This window comes from Microcebus murinus, chromosome 10, assembly GCF_040939455.1.
Source record: "Microcebus murinus isolate Inina chromosome 10, M.murinus_Inina_mat1.0, whole genome shotgun sequence".
NCBI classification, from domain to species: domain Eukaryota; kingdom Metazoa; phylum Chordata; class Mammalia; order Primates; family Cheirogaleidae; genus Microcebus; species Microcebus murinus.
Genome location: NC_134113.1, coordinates 91,978,312 through 92,004,201, shown reverse-complemented (window position 1 = coordinate 92,004,201; position 25,890 = coordinate 91,978,312). Strand labels below are relative to the sequence as shown.

Sequence of the window (25,890 nt, the reverse complement as noted above, 5' to 3'; positions counted from 1 at the left end):
ATCTTGTTATCAACGGTCTTTGGTAAAGGTGCACGCATCAGTGCCTTTCATTTTTTATGCATATTAGTGCTGCTCATATTAAAATTAAGTGGAGGAAATGGATTTGATGAGGATGGTAGTGTGGATTGCACAGGACACATGTGAGAAGCTGAATCACATGCACAGGCAGGTCAGGGTGGCCTGGGTTCAGCCTTCCTGCCTCCCTCCACGTCTCAGGAGTCACAGGAAGCTGGGAAACAAAGTCCCAGGCCCCGTGGGAGGTCTCTCCATTGTGGTTTTTTAAACTTTGCCTCCATGGCTGGGTTAGTGCAGCAGGGATGACAGGCACAGAGTGACATATGGGGATACCACCTTAGTGACCTTGGGCAAGTTACTTAGTTCTATGTGCCTCAGTTTTCTCATTGGGAAAATCAAGACGTTTATATATTTTCCTTTTGAACCCATTTTTAATTCATAAATGAGCTAACATATTCCAAATGCTTTAAGCTGTGTTGAACACAACTTAGATATTAAAATGGCTGTTATTATTGAAAGAGGAAAATTCTGCATGGAATTTTATTACGCTAAGCAAAATTTACCTTCGGTTTGCACCTTTTTAAGGCATTTTCCAAGTAACTTTTTCAGATGACTTTGATGTTCAAACATTGAAAACAACAATAACAACAAGAAAACTCCCCCTCACCTTTCTTAGTGATGGTCAAAGTGTTATCATTGCAAAAGTTCAGTGCGGATTTCCTGTATTGTCGTTCCTGGAACACTCAGAAGCTTGTGATTTTATTGCTTTACTGCTTTTTGCCATCCACACTTGTCTCACCAACAGACAACTCAAGAGCATCATTTAAATATACAGATTTTCTTTTTCTTTTTATGTTAAATTTCTTCATAGCCAATTTTAGGGTTCCTTCACATGAGCTCCAATCATCCAGCACCGTTCTTCCTGAACAAGCAAACCGTGTCTTCTCTGCGTTGACCTTGGAACATCGGTTCTCATGGCAGGTATGTGTGACCCCAGTCACAAAATTTAAAAAAATGAAAAGTAACCAGAAAAGATATTTAGTGGATTGGCTAATTTGGGGTCAGTGCTTTAAGAGAAAAGCACAAGGTTAATAGTGGATATATTTAGGCTTTTCATGGATCAGCACTTTGCACATTCAAAGAATGTGCAGGGAACATTTATTTTCCTGATTCCTGAATCTGTAACTTAGATGATTTTGTGAAACTTTTCCAACAGAAAAGTTTTAAGCCACTTAAAAAGTGGCTTCTGACAGGGATGCCTCCAAATTCTGAATGAGAATCAAACTTATCTGTGTAAATCGTGAGCATCGAAATTCTGGCGCAGAAATAGAGCATGCCAAATATTAATGACACAGTGCTTAAAAGTTTTTAAAAATTTATTCTTTGTGTTATGACATCCAAAAATAATACAGATTAACAGTGTGACACATCGTACAACTGTTAACAGCAACATCACTTCTTGAGAGTGTGCTAATGTTAATGTAGAATGTCCTAATGTTAAAACGTTTTAGGGGAAAAGCCATTAAACAATTTCGAGTATGAGTAAATGTAATGTTCTTGGGAAAAAAAAGATTGTTTATGTATCATAATTCAATGTACTGTGATTTAAACCCAGGTCTCCAAGAAATACCCATACATTGTTTGTAGAACTAGTCATCACACCAAGTCCAGAATGTTCCTATGACTTCTCTTCCCTATAATACCTCAAAAGCTTATGAGATCTAGACATTTATCAGAGTAGAGCCTGTGTGAGACTAGGAGAGGACACACTCCTAAGTAATATTATTGTGACAATGATATAATATATTAAATGAAAAAGTCTGGGCCTAGGCCAAATTTCATTTGATTTCTGGCTTGGGTACTTACTAGCTTTGGTACTTTGAGAAAATGACATTATTACTGGACTCTGTTTTCTCAACTACCTACTGGGAATTATACTTACTGTTTATCTTAGTATTTTCTAGAGAAAATACAAGTAAATATGTGTTATATAAGCCCATGGAACACAAATTGGTGCCTGTCGATGCCTTCTTAGCTTCTCAGAAAATCTAAAAAATAGATGGCAAATCTACTTTATTGGGGCAGAGCTGTAGAGAAGAAAATGTATGGATGATCACACTGAAGAACAAGGTACACCGCATAAAAATGTTGATATTCGGTGAACTCTTGAATGGAATGTCTTCATTTTTCAATGTTTTATTGACAAGATAACTGTGTTATCAAGTGAAAGAACATTTTGGATCCTACATCATTGATTTCTGTTTTTAAGAACCTCAGCTCCTGTATTTGTTCTTTAAGTCATTATTCCATTTGTCTTTCTCTACAGTGTCTCAGACCACTTGGTGGAGGTTGATTTCTGGGACCTTAGGAGTCATATGCCTTTTGTTGATGGTTACTTTGGGAATGTTGTTGAAATCTTGTAAGTTTTTCTAGACAAATCTGCACAAAAATCAAAAGTTTAAGAAAATAATTTAATGATACATATTTCATCTTACTAATGTGTAATATTTTATTATTTCACAAAACTGTATCTCATTAAGCAAATTTCTAATCATTTCTTATAGTACCTAATGAAATAGATATTAAGCCAACATCCTCTTCACTCCTCAACAAAGAACTCCAGGAAGGTAGGTTAGACAGTTTCTTGTTTTTACATACAGGAGCAAGATAAAATAAATATTATACTTGGTAATACAATTTGCCTACTAATTATAGGATAGTGTCATTTTTATTGTTCTCTAGTGTAAGAATCATTAAGTTAAATTGAATATGCATCATTTATGTATTAACTAATAGGGAAAATAGTAACCTGAAATGACAGACGTTTCCTATATGAGTGCTCAAGATTAAGTAACAAATAGAAAATAATCTACATTAAATATTACCGCTAATCCTAATTACCTGTATGTGTTTGTGTATAAGCTATACTTTCATATCTCTTAACCTTTTCTTCTGATTCTCACAAGAAAACTCAGAATATAGTGCACAGATTTCTGCAATCCTAAACCTTACTTAACCAGTGAATGCAGTTCAAAGTCCAATTTTTTAAGTGTATTTTTTCCTAAAATTTCCCCATGTTTTCTCGTCCTCTTCTGTGACAACAAAGTAGTACTTCATTTATATCTATATCGTTTCTTAACATCTTTACCACCCATTTATACGGGAAAGATTTGTCCACCGTGTGTTATGACTATAAATATTGTGCATAAGTAGTGTTGCATTCACTGATAAACTGTATAATTGCACCTCAAGCTAATTAATTGGTTTATCTTCCTTTTTGAAAAATAAAATACCCAAATGTATATCAGAATTCTCCCAATGTACCATATTCTATCCTCACTCAGGAAATATGCTGAATATTTTCCTCCTTTAAATCTCTCATCTGGTTAACTTCTGTTAGCACCACAGTGCTCAGCTGTGGGTCACGTCTTCAGAAAAGTGCTTCTAACTGCCCCCACCCCATACGCTACTGTGTCTTGTATTAACATACTGAATTGCTTTTGTAAACTCACGTAAGTTGTCATTATATATAGTTAATAAATGATTGGAAATTATATAATTTTGGATCTATCCCTGGAATATATTCTCCATGAGGAAAAAGTGTCATATATATAATCTCTTCGCATTAATAGCCACTGAACAAAGAATATTTGCAGAAAAAAATAAATAGTAAATTACTTTTTTTTTTTTTTTTTTTTTTTTTTTTTTTTTTTTTTTTTTTTTGAGACAGAGTCTCGCTTTGTTGCCCAGGCTAGAGTGAGTGCCGTGGCGTCAGCCTAGCTCACAGCAACCTCAAACTCCTGGGCTCGAGTGATCCTTCTGCCTCAGCCTCCCGAGTAGCTGGGACTACAGGCATGCGCCACCATGCCCGGCTAATTTTTTATATACATATCAGTTGGCCAATTAATTTCTTTCTATTTATAGTAGAGACGGGGTCTCACTCAGGCTGGTTTTGAACTCCTGACCTTGAGCAATCCGCCCGCCTCGGCCTCCCAAGTAAATTACTTTTGAATAATTAAAATGCACTGAAAAAAATTTTAATCTCCAATGTCATTTGTGATATTTTATTTTTTTCTCTTAGGCTCTGACTGCTGTTCTTGCCCACAGAAGTGGGTTGGGTACCGATGCAACTGCTACTTCATTTCTCTTGAAATGAAAACTTGGAATGAAAGTAGAAATTTCTGTGTTTCTCAGAATTCCAGTTTGCTTCAGCTTCAAAACAGAGATGAACTGGCATGTACTTATTTGTGGCTTCCTACACTTTCTTTAATCTAGAAAAATATACAATCTAAGTAAGCTAAACACTTTGATTCTAGTCTTACATCAGATAGTAAATGGACAGTTATTTTTGAACAAATGACCTATCAATTCTATATATCCTGAAACTACCATTTTAAAACCTATATTAAGTTCTTCAAAGATTTACATCACAGGGATAAAGACTCAGATAGGCACCACATAAAATAAAAGAACTTTTTAGGGAAAATTCAAAGAAAAAATAATAAGGTTATTAATTTGGATTTTGTAATTTTTAGTTCTTTTAATGAAATTTATAATTTTTCTTACATGGCTTTTGTCATATAGCTATATATAACTATATATAAAACTATACAATTATAACTATATATAACTATATAGCTTTTGTCATCTTTCTGGGATATAATAGGAAACCAGTATGGATAGTAAAATCATAAAAGGTACCCAGTTCTTAAGAAAAAGTGAAAAATTTCTCCAGATGCATCTAGCATCTGTGGTGAGTCTACATTGTACCCATGAGATTTTTGCTTCAAATTACTGCTAATTTGGGATCACATTTGATCATTGAAGCCTGTGAAGGAAATGTACCATGAAAACTATCTCCCTTTACGAGGTTTCTCTTTCTTTCAGGAGGAGATTTTTGTGGTATTTTTTCTCTGTAAATGAGTGGGCCTGTTAAAAAAATAACTTTGAGGCATATGACTGACTATACCTACTAAATTGGCAGTTAATAATCATTTGTATGATGGGCAGGCTGAATCTTATTCTGAGCACTGATGTTCTCAGAAGTATGCTGTACCCAGAATAGATTAAACTCAGATTAATATGTTTGTCTTTGACTCCAAGCAGCCTTTCATGCACTCCAATACAAAGTTTTACTGGATTGGACTCTCCTACAATACAGAACGTGGAGTCTGGCAGTGGGAGAATGGCTCTGCTCTTTCCCAGAATCTGTAAGTTTCTAGGGGCCTTTTTTGATCTTTGTGAATTTACCTTTAGATCTGACAAGGGAGGTAGCATCCAGGAGCACTGAAGCTAAAATCACCCACTTAGGGCTTGAGAACACAGAAAAAATGGGACAGTGAGATAGAACAACAATTTTGGCTCCACCTACAATATCCAAGTTTATGCTCAAGTGACATGAAAATTGGTGAGCTTGTGGTCATAAAGAACTCTTGACATATTCTTTATTTTGTCTTAGTACTGTACTTAAAGGTATATGTACCAGTACAGATAGATGCTCATGAACACAAGGGCAGCCAGAGAAAACGGTATATCCATTATTTTCTTTATTCTTAGTGGAGCCTAATACTCTCAGCATCCTCTCATCTTTTAAATATCTTGGGCTTATTTTCTGTATATTTGTAAATTTTGAATCTCATTTTCATTCATAAATGTGAGATTTACAGCATCATACTATGCCAAAGTGTATGTTCTGGTTTGTTTTCCTAGACTAGGTCAGCTGATACATCTTAAAAAAACAGAAATAAAGCATTTCATACATCAATCTGTTACTGACAAGAGCAAAAACTGAAAACTCCCTGGCCTCAATGCTACTGATGAGTAAGGGAATAACTGAGTGTTTTATGGTATTATACTCTAGAGTCATGAGAAATGTGGTTATGGCTCTAAAATAATAATGATTCAACATGTTAATATCTTACTTAAATGCTTTTAAAATTCTATAGTTTAATAAAAAGATCAGCCCTGAGGATCTCTCTTCCTTTTCCCATGTGTTAACATTTTCTTCTGCATTACAGATTTTCATCATTTGAAACTCCAGATCCAGAAAACTGCATATTGTATGATCTAACGAACAATACTATGGATGAACCGTGTGAAAGAAAGAATCATTACATCTGTATACAACAGCTTATTTAAGTGTTTATTGGAACAAAGAGACGGGGGCTACAGATCCAGGATTACTCCGAATAGTATTTTTACCTCATATTATTGCTATTTCTTAGTTCTGTAAAATGTTTCAAAGTGTCTTATCATACAATTTTCATATATTTGAAAACATGTGTTTTAAAATTTATGAAATTTATATACCTACACCTGAAATTATAAAGTGCAAGTTAAAGAAATTTATGAGTATTTTGATGCATTTTAATGTATATGATTTATATAAAATTCAATGTAGTTATAGTGCACATTTGTGTGGGTTTACTTACATGCTTATAAATTCTCTTGGCAGCAATTTAAATAAAATGTAATTCACACTAAATTATATATATTGACATCACTTCAGTCCATTGTATGGCATACTAAATTGGGAAGTTGCCATCTCACCTCACTTTTTGTGAAGTAACAATAATGTGAATATCCTTTCTTGATATGTATATGTCAATATATAGATATCAATATCTATATACATATATATCTGTATGTTTTAAGTTAGAGCTGAACGTGCCGTATGACAATCTTCTCACATTTGCCACCCGCTTCAGAGAACACACTTGTACGCTTGTGCTTCAGGGAAGGAGTCACTTACATGGACAATGATGATCCTATTCCCTTTTCTAAAAATTATGTGTGTAATACCGAACAATTCTCTCTTGGGAGGATAGGGGCACTCCATTTTACTGAGCGGTTTCTGAACATGTCAAACAAGGGGTGGGGACAACGATGAGTTCCAATGTGGTGACTTGGATTGGATTACCTGATGTCACTGCTATCAAAAACCAACTCTATTTTATAACTGTCACATATGTTAAAACTAAGAAATTTATATTGGCATCTCTATTTGCTTTACAATTTTATATTTCAATTAAATGGCAATAATTAAGAACAAAATTGTTTGTGATACACAAAGGCCCAGGAGACGAAAGGACCTCCTAGATTTTATTTCTCTAAATACAAACAGGACTATGAATGGAACTCTTCATATTCTTTTAGGAAGACTGACTTGGGAAAAAATGCATGTAAGTTACATAATGAAATATACAGGATAGATTATAACAACTTTCAAATGTTTAACTTGAACTAAGAGAGCTTATGCACTGTACTTTCTGGAGATTTGGAATGTTTTGTTTTTTTCATTACAAAATAATATATTTTTAATTAAAATTTAAAAATATTAAGTAATCTTGTAGGGAAAATCAATAATTTTTGGTACAAACAATCTCATTTCCTATTCTCTACCCATAAGGCAATTTCTTCTGCTTGGCTTTTGACATTTAGAGTGGTTTTCTCTGCAATGAACCAAATCTACTCAATTTTCATCATTTTTGACGAGGATGAACCTCAATTGTGCTCATTTGCCAACACCCCAATACAGGTTCCAGTTGTTAATTTTCATGTCATTAGTCCATCTGTTGTCCAGAGCACAATCTTCCTTTATTTTCCAGAGAACTCATGAACCTTGATTACAGTTTCAAGAGTAGTGAGAAAAGAGATGTTAAGTGTGATCAATGATGTCTATTTTCAGAGAGAAATTTAGGCCAAGGATATTTTGTTCTGTGAGAAGAAAATTCCTGTTGCCTCCAAATTGTAACTCAGATGTTATTTTTCAATTTATACATAATTTCAGGGCTTTTTGATGGAAGGTGTTGGCTTGAATGGAGGATACTGGTCACCCAAGGGGGTGTCTCTCTCACAACATGGTGCTATTACATGAGTCACGCTCAATCCAGACCCATGTGACCTGTTTCATTGTTACTATTCTTCCTCCCACTCTTACCTGCATTCTGCTGTTCTTCATCCTGAAAATATCTTTGTAGTCTTTGGGATGGGAAAGAATTCTTTCATATGTAACAGTTTGTACCAAATCTCTTTTTATGCCTTCTGATATAAGATTTCTGACACATTCTCTAGGGAGAGACATATTATTGTTCTTTTGCTCTCTGTTTTTTTTTTTTTTGCTATGAAATGGGCTGATGCATATGAAAGGATCTAGTTGAGTGACACCATATATGTTGTATATAGAACAGAAAAGGGTAATAAATATGCAACATATCCTGATGTGTCTGTTGATCAAAATAAGAAAAAAAAATATGCAACACACACACACAATAACAAAATAGTATTGCAAGAGTCAGTTTATATTTTCTTAATTCCATCTTGATGCCCTGAAGATATTATCCTAATGATATGCAATACTTGCTATGTACTGTTGCATACCACATTACCATAAAATTACAGACTTAACACAACACACATTTACTATCTCACAGTTTCAGTGGGTCAGGAATCTGTCATAGCTGAGGTTGGTTTCTTTGTTCAGGGTCTCACAAGGCTAGAATCAGGTCTTGGCAAGGCTGCATTCTCACTTGAAATTCAGAGTCCCCTTCCAGGCTCATTCAGGCTGTTGACAGACGGTAGTTTCTGTGGTTGTAGAACTGAGACCCTCAGCTCCCAGGGGTTGCCCCTGTCCTTAGGCGGTCACACATGGCTGCTTGCTTCTTCAAGGCCACAATAAGAGCATCTCTGACTTTCCCCCTCTCTGATCTTTACAATCTCTTTCAAAGTGTTCAGTTGGTTAGGTGAGGCCCACCCTGAGGGACAAATCTCTCTTTTGATTAAGTAATGGATTTGGAACCTTAATAGCATCTGAAAAATTGCCTCACCTGTGTCCTTTAGTGTAATCCAAACACAGAGTAACATTCTATCTTATCCACAAATCCTATTCTAATTCAAAAAGAGGCGATTATAGAGGTGTGCATCAGAGCATGGCAATTTTAGAAGCCACTTAGGGTTCTGCCTACCATACCAGCACACCCCTAGAAATGTGTTACAATGGCTACTTCATAGTTGATGCAGTTTAAACATTATTTTTTGATTCCTAAGTTAACTGAGAACTTGATTCACTTGTGCCAGGGCAAATAAACATTTTCTGTTTTTCCCAATATATTAATTCTCAGTTCCCCCATTATTGACATGTACAACCTAATATAGCATACATAAGAAAGATAATTATTTTATAACTGGACTGGGACAGCTTTCTGTTTATTTTCAGAGATGCTTAAGAGTCTGTTTTTGGTGATTGGCCATGATATGAACAGTGGGTTGAGTGACTAGGCAATTAATAATTTATGGTGAGTTGCTTAAAGGTCAAAATGCCCAGGTAGAAACTAGGCCCAATTTCTTTATTGATGGTTTGCATCCACGTTAATCAATTAGGTATCTTGTTTCTGTTCTGTGGCCAAGTGGGCATAAAAACTTTATAAGAAACTCCAGCCTCAACTCTCCGGAAAGCAAGTTTTATTACACAAACGTCAGCTGATTTATCCAGAGATGAAGCATGTCTTTGTGCAAATAGGAAGAATACTGGGAGCTTGTCCCTGAATGTGTCTTGGTCCCCTGCTGCTTATCTGAATTCTCTTTTTCATGCAGGATCATAGCCTTTGCCCTTATTGGAAGCCTTGAAAGCCTGTACTCATGGGAGCCTTAGGATTCCTTTCAGCTGTCGGCACGTGCAAGTCTGGAATATTTAATCTCCTTTGTATTTCCATAATTTTTGGAACTTCTGAGACTTTTCTCTTTATATCCTGGTTCAAGGGTAGAGATATTCTCTCTGGAGAACTAAATAGTAAATATTTTCAACATTGTGGACCTATCTCTGTGGAAACTACTCAACTTTGCCATTGTAGTGCTAAAAGATGTAGCTAATACCTAAATGACTGGTTTGCCTGTGTTATGTAAGAATTTTATTTACAGAAACATGTGGTGAGACATATTTAGTCCACAGGCGATAGTTTGCCAACCCCTGTCTATGTGTAAGATGACATTATAAACCATCAATTCTACTCTCTGCTTTGCTTTATTATTTTCCAGGTCACATCCTATTAGTTGTAAATATACTTACAAATTTCATTGTATATTATGTCTTATATTATCCGTCTATGTTTATATTAAAAGGTGAAAATCTATAAATTATGTAATATCCAACTGCAAGATGCCTGCCCATGATTCTTACCTTCTGGTATACATGCCTTTGTGTAATTTCTTTCCACATTGTATCCAGGTTGATCTGTGTGATAAATGAAATAGAGTGGAAATTTGTCACTTCTGAGTTAGGTCACAAACAATAGCATGGATTCCTCCTCTTTTCTCTCTCCCATATCACTTGATCTGGGAGAAACCAGTTACCATATCTTGAGCAGCCCTGTCAAAACAAAACTGAAGCCTCCTAGGGACAGCCAGCAAGGAACTGAGGTCTAATTCCAACGGCCATGTAATGAGCCTTCTTTGCAGGCCTAGTCAGGTCTTCAGATGGTGACAGTCCCAGCCAACATTCTGAAAGCAGCCTTATGAGAGCCCCTCATGAGGGCCATCCTGCTAAACTGTTCCAGCATTTCTAATCCTCAGAAACTGTGTGAGATAGTGCCCATTTATTCTTTTAAACTGCTAAGTATTTGAAATGGGTTACATAGTAGTAGATGACTAATACATATTTTGCTACTGAGAAGGGAGGTAGTGTCATAAAGAAAAAAATACTAAAATTTTGGAGTGCTTTAAAGTTGGCAGTGGATAGAATCTAGAAGGACTCAGAATGCAGAGTCTGGAAAATACTTGAAAGACCAGTCTTAGGCTTTACCATAGCAATGGTATCAGCAGAAGTAGTGTGGGAAGTCACAAATCTGGCATCTGTCGGGGAGGATAGTGCCAATAGGCAGTAACCTGTTACAGCAGTAAGGAAGTTAGGGAACAATGGCTGGTTAACTTCTGCCTATATCTATACTCTTATGACAATCTGACTTTGATTACCATTTATACCTTATGGCTCTACACTATTTTTTAATATAGATAGATTTTTCAGGTTTCAGTCCGAAATGTCGGTTCTTAGTGCACACCTAGCTGGAGAATGACCAGACACGACAAAGTAAGGCAAGCACGGAAATCCTGTTTATTGAGGAGAGAAAGATGGGATTATAGAGCAAGAGCAAGATATAGGTTTACAGGGCAATATTCAAACTCCACAGATAACTACTGGACCCGTTTTCTCAGCAAAGAGAGAGCAAAAGGAAGGGATCAAAAAGGGGTTATGGTCTGCATGTTGTTTTATAGTGCCTGAATTGGGACCTCCCTCTTGGTTCAAACGTCACCGTGGAACCACTTTGATTGGACAGCTGGGAGCTCTACGACCTGAGTCTTACTGTGCATGCAGATCTCCCACGAGCCTCTCTGAAAGCCCATTTGTGGGGCTGGATCATAGCAGCACCCACTTTTGTCCCTAGGAGCCCTGGAATCCCTCACTACCTACCTAACATTTTCACTCCTGTGAAAAAGCTGGAGGAGACAGTCACCAATAAAACCATACAGTTTTAAAGGTGATTAAGAATGATGGTTTAATGCAGGTGATTTTTACTACAGAGGACTGCTCGTATTTGTTTTGTGTGTGTGTGCTTCCAGATAGAAAAGATGTGGTTTAAACATTTAGAACAATTTCTCTTTCTTTCTTTCTTTCTTTCTTTCTTTCTTTCTTTCTTTCTTTCTTTCTTTCTTTCTTTCTTTCTTTCTTTCTTTCTTTCTTTCTTTCTCTCTCTCTCTCTCTCCTCCCTCCCTTCCTTCCTTCCTTCCTTCCTTCCTTCCTTCCTTCCTTCCTTCCTTCCTTCCTTCCTTCCTTCCTTCCTTCCTTCCTTCCTTCCTTCCTTCCTTCCTTCCTTCCTTCCTTCCTTTCTTTCTTTTCTTTCTCTCTCTCTCTCTCTCTCTCTCTCTCTCTCTCTCTCTCTCTTTCTCTTTCTTCAGACACAGTCTCACTCTGTTGCCTGGGCTAAAGTGCCATGGTGTCAGGCTAGCTCACAGCAACCTAAAACTCCTGGGCCCGAGTAATCCTTCTGCCTCAGCCTCCAGAGTAGCCGGGACTACAGGCATACATCACTTTGCCTGGCTAATTTTTTCTGCATATGTTTCATTGTCCAACTAATTTCTTTCTATTTTTAGTAGCGACGGGTCTTGCTCTTGCTCAGGCTGGTCTTGAACTCCTCAGCTCAAAGGATCCAACCACCTCTGCCGCCCACAGCTTAGCTTTTTATCTCTCTATGCTTTGAAACATAGACTGCTACCCTGTTTTCTCTGTGAGGGCTTTGGCCATATTAAAATAAGTAGACTCTAAATTGTTTTATTGTGAAGGATGTGGTTTAAATCCACCTGTTTTGCCAGTCTTGTGGCTAGAGTTTTAAAATCAAAGCTATGCAATCTTCATTATGTTTGATTGTATCTTCATATGCATGTATGTGTCTATTTTCCATAGTACCAAATTAAGTTATAAGTGAGTATTCATAAAAGGAAAAAACTAGCCCAAATGCTTTTCAAGTTCATGTGACTTTAATAATCTTCAATGAATAAAGATAATTTTAACATCACTGGCAAAACAAAATTAAAATATCTTCAAAATTTAATGTAGGCATTTTCACCTGAACCTGTTGGTCAGGCAGGCCAAATAAGTCTACATGTTTAAAGATCAAATTATTTACTTTCTGGGTTTTTTACTAAAATTAGGATTACTAAGAGTTAACCTTATATTTAATATATGTAATTAAAACTACCAGACATAAATGAAATTATTGTATATATAAAGTATATGAAGAAAATAAGATTTGTTTTTGGAAAAACTGGGTATAAAAACATAAAAATTTGATCTTTGTGGAAAAATAATTTTGCTTAATTTAAAGGTTTTAAAAATAGGTTTAAATTAAATGAATAAAAATGATAGACAAAACTAAATTGATATAAATTTAGGAAAATAATGGTAAAAATTATAAAACCTTATGGAAATCTTACTGTATGGTCAAATTAATTAAGATTAAATAGATTTGTGTGTAAGTTTTTATTAAAATTACTTTTGCTATTTAATATACTAATGCAAAAATGAAAATCCTAGGCAATCCTCCTGCCTCACCCCCCCAAGTAGCTGGGACTATACCCATGCGCCACCATGCCCAGCTAATTTTTTCTATATAATTTTAGTTGGTCAAGTAATTTCTTTCTATTTTTAGTAGAGAGGGGGTCTTGCTCTTGCTCAGGCTGGTTTTGAACTCCTGACCTTGAGCAAACCTCCCGCCTTGGCCTCCCAGAGTGCTAGGATTACAGGCATGAGCCACCATGCCCAGCCTGTCCATTTTCTCTTTAACCAGGACAAACCTAAGACTTTTGTCATCCATAGTTATTGTCTTACTTTGATTCTTCTGAAAAAGTGATTTTTAACTGACTACAGTCCAAAATTGGCTTATTCAAGGAAATTTATAGAAAGGATTCTTACACACACCTTTAAATATAGGTGCAGATGATGACTTAGAAGATCAGATCATTTCAACTAAGAAAACTTTAATTAAAAAGATGATGCATTCATGAGGATTACTAATCCAACTTCAAACAGAATAAATATTAATTACATGAAACAAAGTCAATTTTTAAAATCACTTTTGTTTAAACATTACTGATTCTTTTTTTATTTTGTTTTTCAGAAGTCAAAAGAGCGTTTTTCCTTATTTTGAGCTACTTATAGCTTCCAAAATATTGATAAAATATATTTTTGTAAACAATTCGAAACATGTATTTTTCTCTCTACTTGATTTCTCCAAAATTTGCAAACTATTTCTAAATATTCTTATTTTATGGCAATATAATCATTTGTATAAGTTCAATAAGAATTTGCTTTTTTTTCTAACAGGACAGAATTAGAGATGCTGGTTATTCTAGCAAGGCTTTGACTGGAACAGCATATTTTCAGAAAGGTCCAGCCTGCTTTGAAGAATTAGGTTGACTTTATAAGGCCCATAAAAGCTCTATAACATCTGAAACATTTTCTGATGTGTGGTAAGCAAGGACGGTCACTTTCTGACAGGCCTAGGAACCTCAAGTTACTTTGGACCTTGAGAAAAGAGGAATTTACCTACTTCATACAGGTCTCTACAGGCAGTTAAATCTTTGGCTTAGCTCCAGAGGCTTTAAGTCTGACCTACAATTTCTTATGGAAAAAAACAACAAAAAACAAATAAAACCCAACAAAACAAAACAGCAAAGCCCATTTTTTAAGAAAGAGAGCCTATATGGCCTATGATTAACAATTGTTACTATATTCTGCAATATTTTAATTATATATTTCTAGGTAAGAAAAAGACTTCACTGTTCAGATCTTAGATGGGTATTAGTTTCTTTTCCCAGCTCTTTGCTCAGTTTAAAGGTATTTTAGTTATTGAAGTCATCACTTGCTTAGAACAAGGGCCTGAGTAAATTCCAAGGGGGGAAGGTGGTGGTTGTCTGCGTGGACACCAAGGGAGGGGAGGTCCTGCAAAGAGCAATGTCCTTTTAGAAGAATACTTAACTTTTCAAAAACAAATTTCCATAAGTGAAGGTGGACATTTCGGTGGAATTTCAATCTGGTTTCTCTCTGCAGCAAATCCTGGGGAAGGTTTTGTGTGCAGACTATTTGGGATGTGTACTGACTAAAGGTAGGAAAAGGAAAGTTAATGTGGGATAGGGAAGGAGGTATGCAATAGAAGTTGTTTTCTTAACTTAGCTACAAGAGGAGGAGATTAGAACTTAACACCATTGAGTGATTCTGGGAAATGGGGCAGAACACAATTTTCAGAATCGCCTCACCTTGTGATCAAAAGTGCTGTACCATACCCATGGTATATCCTGACATTTGTTGTTTGAGGCCCATACTGATCATAATTATGCAGCACTTCTGGACAGCTATATGAGATAGAAGCAAGGCTTTCAGCAGTTATAGGAGAAAAAAAATCTCATAGTGATGCAAGCACTAGTTGGACAGAGTTCACCAAATATCCCAAGGAGCATGGCAATGTTGCCCTTGACTGCAAGTGGAGAGGAGTGGGAGGGATACTGTGTGTGAAACCCATTCGGCTGCCTATGTACAAAACGGAATCAAAAGAGCAACCAGGGTCAGCAGTTCAGAAAGAATAAAGGGAGAGTTTATACACAAATACACACACACAACCCTACACACACACACATATAAATTTGTGTATGTGTGTGTTCAGTTTTTATTTTTTTGGGTTTTTTTTGAGACAGAGGTTCTCTCTGTCACCCCTGCTAGGGTGCCATGGCATCCTAGCTCACTGCAGCCTCAAACTCCTGGGCTTAAGTGATCCTCCCGCCTCATCCTCCTGAGTAGGTAGTACTACGGATGAGTGCCACCACACCTGGCTAATTTTTTAAAAAATTTTTTGGTAGAGACAGGGTCTCACTCTTGGCCAGGCTGGTCTTGGACTCCTGACCTCAAGAAATCCTCCCACCTTGGCCTCTCAGAGCCCTCAGAGTGTTAGGATCACAGGCATGAGCCAACATGCCTGGCCAGTTATTTTATCGACTTGAGCCTGGAGTTCTTGGATTAAACATGTGTTTGCTGGATTTTTATTTCAAAGTCAGTGAACTCAGATTTTAAAACAGGACAATGATTGATGTACTCTCACCAAATATGGTTCTGAAAACTGAGAATAATGTCCAAATAAAGGTGGCCTTATTATGTTGGCAGTGTAGTAATAATCCCTATTGTACCTTCTGTCACAAATTCGTATCTCAAACCAGAGTTAACAGCAAAATCCTAAACTCCTATTTAGTTGAGGCAATTTTAGATGGGACAAAAAGGAAGCAAAATCAGATAGTTTTCTAGTCGGTCAGCTTTTTCCAACACAAAAACTGAAAAAGGATAGGCTTCAAGTAAGCGTAGGATTGTTTGTAAATCACTTCTCTCAAGTAAGAGTTGCATAAAATCTAGATTAGGTTGTTTTCATGCTTATATTCTCTAGTAAAGATTTATATTTCAACAACTTTGGTGGTTCAATGAGAGCAGCTCTATGCACACAAAGCAAATTATTATAAAAAGATGGAAAACTTTTGACTTCATGGACTCTGAAAAATCAAAGTCGTCATTGTTCTTTGTTTTTTATTTTCTCTTTTTCTGTTGATGATTAACCCATCTTTCATAACCAGGTTTATCTATAGAAATAGCATAATACTTAAAAATAAACACTATAAAATTTAAAAAACTAATGCCGGAGCCAGCTTTTATATAGGGATGAATGGTAGATTGCATTTCCAAATATAAATTGCAGATCAAGGTCTCTCCTCTCAAGACTCTTATAATGTCAATCTGTTCCTGAAATTCCCCTAGAAGGTTACTTTTCTGAGAACCTTAGGAAAAAACTAGTGTATATTAAAATATCACTATATTATCTGAATGAGATAACACACTAAACAATTATAATAGTTAACATATCAGTAAAAATAAGGAGTCTAGATTAGCTGAAGTCATGATCAAAGGACTTCAATGGAATGGCAGTCATTTTTTAGAGGAATCTTCTAAGGTTAACGTGACCAAGTCACTGAAGTGTTGCCCTAAAGCCAGGGCAGTTTTATAGCATAAGTGTGTGTGTGTGTGTGTGTGTGTGTGTGTGTGTGTGTGTGTGTGTACATAGAACAGTAGTGGGAGGCCTCTCCATTCTGCCTTTTTAAACTTTGTCCTCATGGCTGGGTTTGTGCAGCAGGGATGACAGGCACAGAGTGAGGTATGGGGATCCCAACTTAGTGACCTGGGGCAAGTTACTTAGTTCTATGTGCCTCAGTTTTTTCATTGGGAAAATCAAGACATTTATATATCTTCATTTTGAACCCATTTTTAATTCATAAATGAGCTAACATATGCCAAATGCTTTGAACTGTATTGAACACAACTTAGATAATAAATGGTTGTTACTATTTAAAGAGGGAAATTTTGCATAGAATTTTATCATACTAAGTAAATTTACCTCTGGTTTGCCCATTTCCTCCCCATTTTCCAACTAACATTTTAAGATGACTTTGATGTTCAAACATAAAAAACAACAACAAAAACTCCTCCTCACCTTTCTTAGTGCTGGTCAAAGTGTTAGCAGCACAAAAGTACAGTGACAATTTCCTGTGTCGTCATTCCTGGAACACTTCAGAAGCTTGTGATTTTATTGCTTTACTGCTTCATGCAATCCAAACACGTCTCAACAATAGATGACTCAAGAGCGTCTTTTAAACACACAATTTTTCTTTCTCTTTTTATGTTAAATTTCTTCATAGCCAACATTAGGGTTCCTTCACATGAGCTCCAATGACCCAGTGCCGTTCTTCCTGAACAAGCACCGTGTCTTCTCTGCGTTGGCCTTGGAACATCAGTTCTCATGGCAGGTATGTGTGACCCCAGTGACAAAGTTAAAAAATAAAAAGTAACCAGAGAAGATATTTTGTGGATTGGCTAGTTTTGGGGCAGTGCTGTAAGAGAAAAGCACATGGTTAACAGTGATATTTTGGGGCCTTTCATGTATCAGCACTTTCATTTTATTTTCCTGATTCTTGAATCCATAACTTAGATATGATTTTGTGAAATTTTTACAACAGTTTTAAAAAGTGGCTTTTGATGGAGATACCTCTAAATTAGGAATGAAATAAAACTTATCTGGTTAACTTTTGAGCATGATAATTTCTTCATTGAAATAAAGAATGCCAAATATTAATAACAGAATGCTTAAAAGTTTTTAAAAATTTATACTTCATGTTATGACATGCAAAAATTATACAAATTAACAGTTTGGCACATGGCACTATTGTTAACAGCAACACTTCTTGAGAGTGTGCTGATGTTAATGTAGAGTCTTCTAATGTTAAAACGTTTTAGAGGAAAAGGCTTTAAGCAAGTAATTTTGAGTATGAGTAAATTTAATGTTCTTGGAAAAAAAGATTGGTTATGTATTATAATTCAGTGTACTGTGATATAAATCCAGGTCCCCAGAATAATACCTATATTTTGGTTGTAGAAGCAGTTATCACATCAAATCCAGAAAGTTCCTATGACTTCTCTTCCCTATAACACCTCAGCAAGCCTATGAGAGCTAGACATTTATCAGAGCAGAGCCTGTGTGAGACGAGAAGAGGGCACACTCCCAAGTAATATTCTTGTGACAGGGATAGAATATGTGAAATGAAAGAGTCTGAGCCTAGGCCAACTGTCATTTGATTTCTGGTTTGGGTACTTACTAGCTTTGATACCTGGAGAAAATAACATTATTATTAGACTGTATGTTTTCTCATGTATCTAATGGGAATCATACTGTCTATCTTATGATTTTGTAGAGAGAATGCAAGTAAATATGTGTTATATAAGCCCATGGAAAACAAATTGGTGCCTCTTCTTACTCCTGATCTTTACACTTCTCAGACAATTTAAAAAATAGGTTGCAAATCTACTGCATTGAAACAGAGATGGCAGAGAAGAAAATGTATGGATGATTACACCAAAGAACAATGCACTATGCATAAAAGTATTGATATTGGGTGAACTCTTGAATGTTTTCATTTTCAGTGTTTAATTGACAAGATGACTGTGTTATCAAATGAAAGAACGTTTTGCATCATACATCACTGATTTCTGTTTTTAAGAACTTCACTAGCACTCTGGGAGGCCGAGGCGGGAGGATCGCTCAAGGTCAGGAGTTCGAAACCAGCCTGAGCAAGAGTGAGACCCTGACTCTACTAAAAATAGAAAGAAATTAATTGGCCAACTAAAAATACATAGAAAAAATTAGCTGGGCGTGGTGGCACATGCCTGTAGTCCCAGCTACTCGGGAGGCTGAGGCAGGAGGATTGCTTGAGACCAGGAGCTTGAGGTTGTTGTGAGCTAGGTTGATGCCAGGGCACTCTAATACGGGCAAAGAGGGAGACTCTGTCTCAAAAAAAAAAAAAAAAGAGAAAGAAAAGAAAAGTAAAAAAGAACTTCAGCCACTTTGTTTGTTTAAGTCATTATTCCATTTGTCTTTCTCTGCAGTGTCTCAGACCACTCGGTGGAGGTTGATTTCTGGGACCTTAGGAGTCATATGCCTTTTGTTGATGGTTACTTTGGGAATATTGTTGAAATCTTGTAAGTTTTTCTTGACAAGTCTGCACAAAAGTCAAAAGTTTAAGGAAATACTTTAAGGATAACTTTTCATTTTATTAATGTGTTATTTTTTTTATTTCATGATTTCATAAACCTATACTTGGTCAAGCAAATTTGTAATCATTTCTTATAGTAATTCTTCAAACAAGTACTGAGGCCACACACTCTCCAAGACTCAACCTCCAGGAAGGTATGTTAGACAGTTTTTTGTTTTTTACACATAGGAGCAAAATTAAATAATTATTATACTTGGTCATAAAATTTACCTATTAATTGTAGGATAGTTACATTTTATTGCTCTCTAATGTAAGAATGATTAAATAGCATTGAATGTGCATGACATATGTATTAACTAAAAAGGAAAATAGTAGCCTGAGATGACAGATGTTTCCTAATAAGTGTTCATGATTAAGTAACAGATTAAAAATAATCTACAGTAAATATTACAGCCAATCCTAATTACCTGCCTGTGTTTGGGTATAACCTGTATTTTCCTATCTCTTTACCTTTTTTTCCACCTCTTCTATGACTCAGAATATATTGCATAGATTTCTGCAATTCTAAACCTTTCTTCTCTAGCAAATGTAGCTCAAAGTCAAATTTTCTAACTGTGTTTTTTTCCCAAATGCTCCCCATGTTTTCTCATCATCTTCTGTGCCCACACAGTAGTACTTCATTTATAATTTTATTTTATCTCAACACCTCCACCACCATTATACAGCAAAGATTTGAGTATCTACCATGTGTTATGACTATAATTACTGTGTGTAAATGTTGCAGATATTAACAGATACACTGTATAATCAGACCTCAAGCTAATTAATTGGTTTATCTTCCTTTTAGAAAAATAAAATACCCAAATCTATATCAGAATTCTCTCAATGTACCATATTCTTCACTCACTCAGGAAATATGTTAAATATTTTCCTCTTTTAACTCTCTCATCTGGTTAACTCCTATTTGCACCACAGGGCTCAGCTTCGGGTCACATCTTCAAAAAAATGTTCTTCTAACTGCCCCCGCCCCATATACTACTATGTACTGTATTAACATACTGAATTTCTTTTGTAAACTCACCTAAGTTGTCATTACCTATAGTTAATAAATGATTGGAAATTATATAATTTTGGATCTATCCCTGGAATATATTCTCCATGAGGAAAAAAAAACATAATATAATTTGTTCATGTTAATAGTCCCTGAACTGTGGTATATATAGACTTTCAAAGAATATTTGTAGAAACAAATGAATAAATGGTAAATTACTTTTGAATAACTAAATTGCATTAAAAAGAATTTTAAATCCCAATGTCATATGCAATGTTTTATTTTTTCTGTTAGGCTCTGACTGCTGCTCTTGCCCAGAGAAGTGGATTGGGTACCAATGCAACTGCTACTTCATTTCTGGTGAAGTGAAAACTTGGGAAGAAAGTAGGATTTTCTGTATTTCGCAGAATTCCAGTTTGCTTCAGCTTCAAAACAGAGATGAACTGGCATGTACTTATTTGTGGCTTCCTACAGTTTTTTTTTAATCTAGAAAAATATACTATCTAAGTAAGCCAAACACTTTGATTCAAGTCTTTAATCAGATAGTAAAGGGACAGTTATTTTTGAACTAATGACCGATCAATTCCATGTACCTTGAAACTACCATTGTAAAACATATATCAAGTTCTTCAAAGATTTACATCATAGGGATAAAGATTCAGATAGTTGTCACATAAAGTACAAGAAACTTTTTAGGGAAAATTCAAAGAAGAAATAATAGGTTATTAATTTGAACTTTGTAATTTTTAGTTCTTTTAATGAAATTTATTTTGTAAATATATAGTTTTTTATTGTAAATATTGTAAATTTATTTTGTAAATATATATATAAATATATATATTTACAAGAGAAATTTTGTAAATTTCTCTTGTAAATATATAGTTTTGTCATCTTTCTGGGATATAATATGAAAGCAATATGGAGAGTAAAATCATAAAAGGTACCCAGTTCTTAAGAAAAAGGGAAAAATTTCCCCAGCTGCATGCAGCATTTGTGCGGAGTCTAGATTGTACCCATGAGATTTTTCCTTTAAGATACTGGTAGTTTGGGATCACATTTGATCATTGATCCCCTGCGAAGGAAATGTGCTGTGAAAACTATTTCCCTCTATGAGGTTTCTCATTCCTCCAGGAAGGGAAATTTTGTGGTATTTTTATTTCCGTATATGAGTGGGCCTGATCAATGAGAACTTTGAGGATGTGACTATATCTACTAAATTAGCAGTTAAAAATCATGTGTCTGTATGAGGGACAGGTTGAATCTTATTCAAACACTGAAGTATGGTATACGCAGAATAGATTAAACTCAGTTTAATCTGTTTATCTCTGACTCCAAGCAGGCTTTTATGTACTCCAATCAATACTTTTACTGGATTGGACTCTCCTACAATACAGAACGTGGAGACTGGCAGTGGGAGGATGGCTCTAATTTTTCCCGGAATCTGTAAGTTTTTAGGGGCCTTTTTTGATCTTTGTGAATTAATGCTTGGATCTGCCAAGGGAGTTTTAAAATGCTTTTAAAATTGTATTGTTTAATATAAAGATCACCCCTGAACATCTCACTCCCTGTTCCCATGTGTTAAAATTTTCTTCTGCATTACAGATTTTCATCATTTGAAACTCCAGACCCAAAGAACTGCATAGTGTATGACGCAATGAAAAGTGCTGTGGATGAACCGTGTGAAAGACAGAATCATTTCATCTGTAAAAAAAGCTTATTTAAGTGCTTCTTAGGACAGAGAGGTGGGGACAACCAATCCAGTATTACTACAAATAGTATTTTTACCCCACATTATTGCTATTAATAATTATCTATTTCTTAGTTCTGTAAAATGTGTCAAACTGTCTTATGATACAATTTTCCTATATTTAAAGACATGTGCTTTAAAATTGATGAAATTTGTACACCTACCTACATCTGAAATTATAAAGTGCAAGTTAAATTTATGAATTTTTAAATGCATTTTAATATATATGGTTCATACAAAATTCAATGTAGTTTTAGTGCATATTCGTGTGATTTTCTTTACATCTTTATAAATTCTCTTGGCAGAAATTTAAATAAAATGTAATTCACACTCAATAATATATCTCAAGATCACTTCAGTTCTTTGTATGGCACACTCAATTGGGAAGTTGCCATCTCTCCTCACTTTTTGTGAAGTAACAATAATGTGAATATCCTTTCTTGATATGTATATATATCAATATATAGATGTCAATATCTATATACATATATATCTGTATGCTTTAATTTAGAGCTGAAAGTGTCATATGAAAATCTTCTCACATTTGTCACCTGCTTCAGAGAAGAACACACTTGTACGCTTGTGCTTCAGTGAAGGAGTCACTTACATGGACGATGACGATCTTATTCCCTTTTCAAAAATTATGTGTCTAATACCGAACAATTCCCTTTTGGAGGGGAGGGGCACTCCATTTTACTGAGGAGTTTCTGAACATGTCAAACAAGAGGTTGGGGACAATAATGAGTCCAATGCTGTGACTTGGATGGGAATTACGTGATGTCCCTGCTATCAAAAACCAACTTCATTTTATAACTGTCACATATATAAAAACTAAGAAATTTATATTGGCATCTCTATTCACTTTATAGTTTTATATTTCAATTAAATGATGATAATTAAGAATAAAGTTGTTTTTCCTAGAAGAGGAAAGGACCTCCTAAATTTTATTTCTCAAAATATAAACAGGACTATGCACTGAACTCTTCATAATGTTGTATGAAGATTGAATTAGGAAAAATGCATTTAAGTTGCATAATGAAATATACAGGATAGAATATAACAACTTTCAAATGTTTAACTTGAACTAGAGAGCTTATGCATTACACTTTCTGGAGATTTGAAATGGATTGGTTTCATGATTACAAAGAATACATTTTTAATTAAAATTTAAAACTACTAGGTAAGCTTGTAAGGAAAATTAATAAGTTTTGGTACCAACTGTCTTATATCTATTATCTACCCATAAGGCAATATCTTCTGCTTGGTTTTTGACACTTAGAGTGGTTTTCTCTGTAATGAACAAAAGCTGCTCAATTTTCATCATTTTTCGTCCACAATGAGTCTCAACTGTGTTCATTTAGCTACACCCAAATACAGGTTCTAGTTGTTACTTTTCACAAGATTACTCCATCCAGAGCCCAATCTTCCCTTATTTTCTAGAGAACGCATGAACATTGATTACAGTTTCAAGAGTAGTGAGAAAATAAAGGTGTTAAGTGTGATGAATGCTGTCTAATTTCAGAGAGAAATATTTTCTCCTGGGAGAAGAAAATTCCTGTTGCCTTTGAACTGTAGAGCTCAGATGTTATTTTTCAGTTCATACATAATGTCAGGGCTTTTTGATGGAAAGTATTGGCTTGAATGGAGGATACTGGTCACCCAAGGGTGTGTCTTTCTCACAACATGGTGCTATCACATGAGTCACACTCAGTCCAGGCCCATGTGACCTGTTTCATTTTTACTATTCTTCCTCCCACTCTTGCCTGCATTCCATTGTTCTTCATCCTAAAAATATCTTTGTAGTCTTCATGATGGGAAAGACTATCATATATAAGAATTTATACAAATCTCTTTTTATCCCCTCTGATATAAGATATCTGAAGTATTTCCTGGGGAGACACAGATTATTCTTCTTTTGCTTTTTTTTTTTTTCTTTTTGCTATGAAATGGGCTCATGCACAGGGAAGGATCTAGCTGACTGACACCCTATATGTTCTATACAGAACAGAAAAGGGTAAGTAAATATGGAAAACACACACACAATAGCAAAATAGTATTTCAACAGTCAGCTTACATTTCCTTAATTTCATCTTGATGCCCTGAAGATATTATCCTAATGGTATGCAATACTTGCTATGTACTGTTACATAACATATTACCATAAAATTACAGACTTAAAATAACACGTTTATTATCTCACAGTTTCAGTGGGTCAGGAATCTGTCATAGCTGAGGTTGGTTTCTTTGTTCAGGGTCCCACAAGGCTGGAATCAGATCTTGGCCAGGCTGCATTCTCACTTGAAATTCAGAGTCCCCTTCCAGGCTCATTCAGGCTGTTGACAGACGGTAGTTTCTGTGGTTGTAGAACTGAGACCCTCAGCTCCCGGGGGTTGCCCCTGTCCTTAGGCGGTCACACATGGCTGCCTGCTTCTTCAAGGCCACAATAAGAGCATCTCTGACTTCCCCGCTCTCTGATCTTTACAATCTCTTTCAAAGTGTTCAGTTGATTAGGTGAGGCCCACCCTGAGGGACACATCTCTTTTTTCATTAAGTGAAGGATTTGGAACCTTAATAGCATCTGAAAAATGGCCTCACCTGTGGCCTTTAGTGTAATCTAAACACAGAGTAATATTCTATCTTATTCACAAATTGTATTCAAATTCAAAGGAGGGGATTATAGAGGTGTACACCAGTGCATGGGAATTTTAGAAGCCACTTAGGGTTCTGCCTACCACACCAACACACCCCTACAAATGTGTTACAACTTCTCCTTCATAGTTGCAGTAGTTTAAACATTGTTTTTTGATTCCTGAGTTAACTGAGAACTTAATTCACATATGCCAGGGCAAATAATCATTTTCTGTTTTTCCCCAATATATTAATTCTTAGTCCCTCCATTATTGACATGTATACCCTAATATAGTATACATAAGAAGGATAATTATTTTGTAACTGTACTGGGACAGCTGTTTGTTTATTTCAGGAGATGCCTAAGAGTCTGTTTTTGGTGCTTGGCCATGATATGAACAGTGGGCTGAGAGACTAGGCAATTAATGAATTATGGTGAGTTGCTTAAAGTTCAAAATACACAAGTATAATCTAGGACCAATTTGTTTATTGATGGTTTACACCTACGATAATGTATTAGACATCTTGTCTCTGCTCTGTGGCCAAATGGGCAGAAAAGATTATAGAAAACTTCAGCCTCAGCTCCCCGGAAAGCAAGTTTTATTACACAAACGTCAGCTGATTTATCCAGGGATAAAGCACGTCTTTGTGCAAATAGGAAGAATATTGGGAGCTTGCCCCTGAATGTCTCTTGGTCCCCTGCTGCTTATCTGAATTCTCTTTCTCATGCAGGATCATAGCCTTTGCCCTTATTGGAAGCCTTGCATGCCTGTACTCATGGGAGCCTTAGGATTCCTTTCAGCTGTCTGCACGTGCAAGTCTGGAATATTTAACCTTCTTTTGTATTTCAATAATTTTGTGACTTCTAAAACTTTCGTCCTTATATCCTGGTTCAAGGGTTGAAAAACTTTCTCTGAAGAACTAGATAGTAAATATTTTCAACATTGTGGACCTGTCTGTGTGGAAACTACTCAACTTGGCCATTGTAGTGCTAAAAGACATAGCTAATACCTAAATGACTGGTTTGGCTGTGTAATGAAAGAATTTTATTTATAAAAACATGTGGTGAGGCAGATTTGGTCCACAGGTGATAGTTTGCCAACCCCTGTCTATGTGTAAGATGACACTATAAACTGTCAATCCTACTCTTTGCTTTGCTTTATCTTTTCCAGATCACATATTACCAGTTGTAAATATACATACAAATTTCACTGTATCAGAAGTTATGTCTTATAGTATCCATCTATGTTTATATTAAAAGGTGAAAATCTATAAATTATGTAATATCCAACTGCAAGATGCCTGCCCATGATTCTCACCTTCTGGA

The 25,890-nt window shown here is 35.6% G+C and overlaps 2 protein-coding genes across 7 annotated transcripts; both read left to right on the top strand.

The window, feature by feature from the left end:
* The first annotated feature begins 708 nt into the window (after window positions 1-708).
* LOC142873414 (natural killer cells antigen CD94-like) lies at window positions 709-6,499 on the top strand. 3 transcript variants are annotated; one of them, XM_076007664.1, is made up of 6 exons: window positions 709-996; window positions 2,342-2,434; window positions 2,580-2,642; window positions 4,097-4,252; window positions 5,122-5,225; window positions 6,033-6,147. In XM_076007664.1, exons 1-6 carry the CDS (start codon window positions 990-992, stop codon window positions 6,045-6,047), a joined length of 438 nt encoding a protein of 145 aa, XP_075863779.1. In that variant the 5' UTR covers window positions 709-989; the 3' UTR covers window positions 6,048-6,147. The 3 variants fall into 3 exon arrangements, with proteins under 3 accessions (XP_075863779.1, XP_075863777.1, XP_075863778.1); XM_076007662.1 differs by having other exon boundaries at window positions 712-996; window positions 4,097-4,248; window positions 5,119-5,225; window positions 6,033-6,499; XM_076007663.1 differs by having other exon boundaries at window positions 714-996; window positions 4,097-4,248; window positions 6,033-6,499.
* Window positions 6,500-17,091: 10,592 nt separating this feature from the next.
* Window positions 17,092-22,774, top strand: LOC105866304 (natural killer cells antigen CD94-like). 4 transcript variants are annotated; one of them, XM_076006785.1, is made up of 7 exons: window positions 17,095-17,397; window positions 19,031-19,123; window positions 19,275-19,331; window positions 20,483-20,634; window positions 21,525-21,631; window positions 21,791-21,930; window positions 22,447-22,774. In XM_076006785.1, the coding sequence occupies exons 1-7, from the start codon at window positions 17,391-17,393 to the stop codon at window positions 22,527-22,529; spliced, it is 639 nt and encodes a 212-aa protein (XP_075862900.1). In that variant the 5' UTR covers window positions 17,095-17,390; the 3' UTR covers window positions 22,530-22,774.
* The last annotated feature ends 3,116 nt before the right edge of the window (window positions 22,775-25,890 follow it).

Coding starts and splice junctions, on each gene's coding strand:
- LOC142873414 (XM_076007662.1), top strand. Junction 2,643..4,096: donor CAACAAAGAACTCCAGGAAG/GTAGGTTAGACA, acceptor TTTTTCTCTTAG/GCTCTGACTGCTGTTCTTGC. Junction 4,249..5,118: donor TTCAAAACAGAGATGAACTG/GCATGTACTTAT, acceptor TTTGACTCCAAG/CAGCCTTTCATGCACTCCAA.
- LOC105866304 (XM_076006785.1), top strand. Junction 20,635..21,524: donor TTCAAAACAGAGATGAACTG/GCATGTACTTAT, acceptor TCTGACTCCAAG/CAGGCTTTTATGTACTCCAA. Junction 21,931..22,446: donor GTGCTTCTTAGGACAGAGAG/GTGGGGACAACC, acceptor GCTTTAATTTAG/AGCTGAAAGTGTCATATGAA.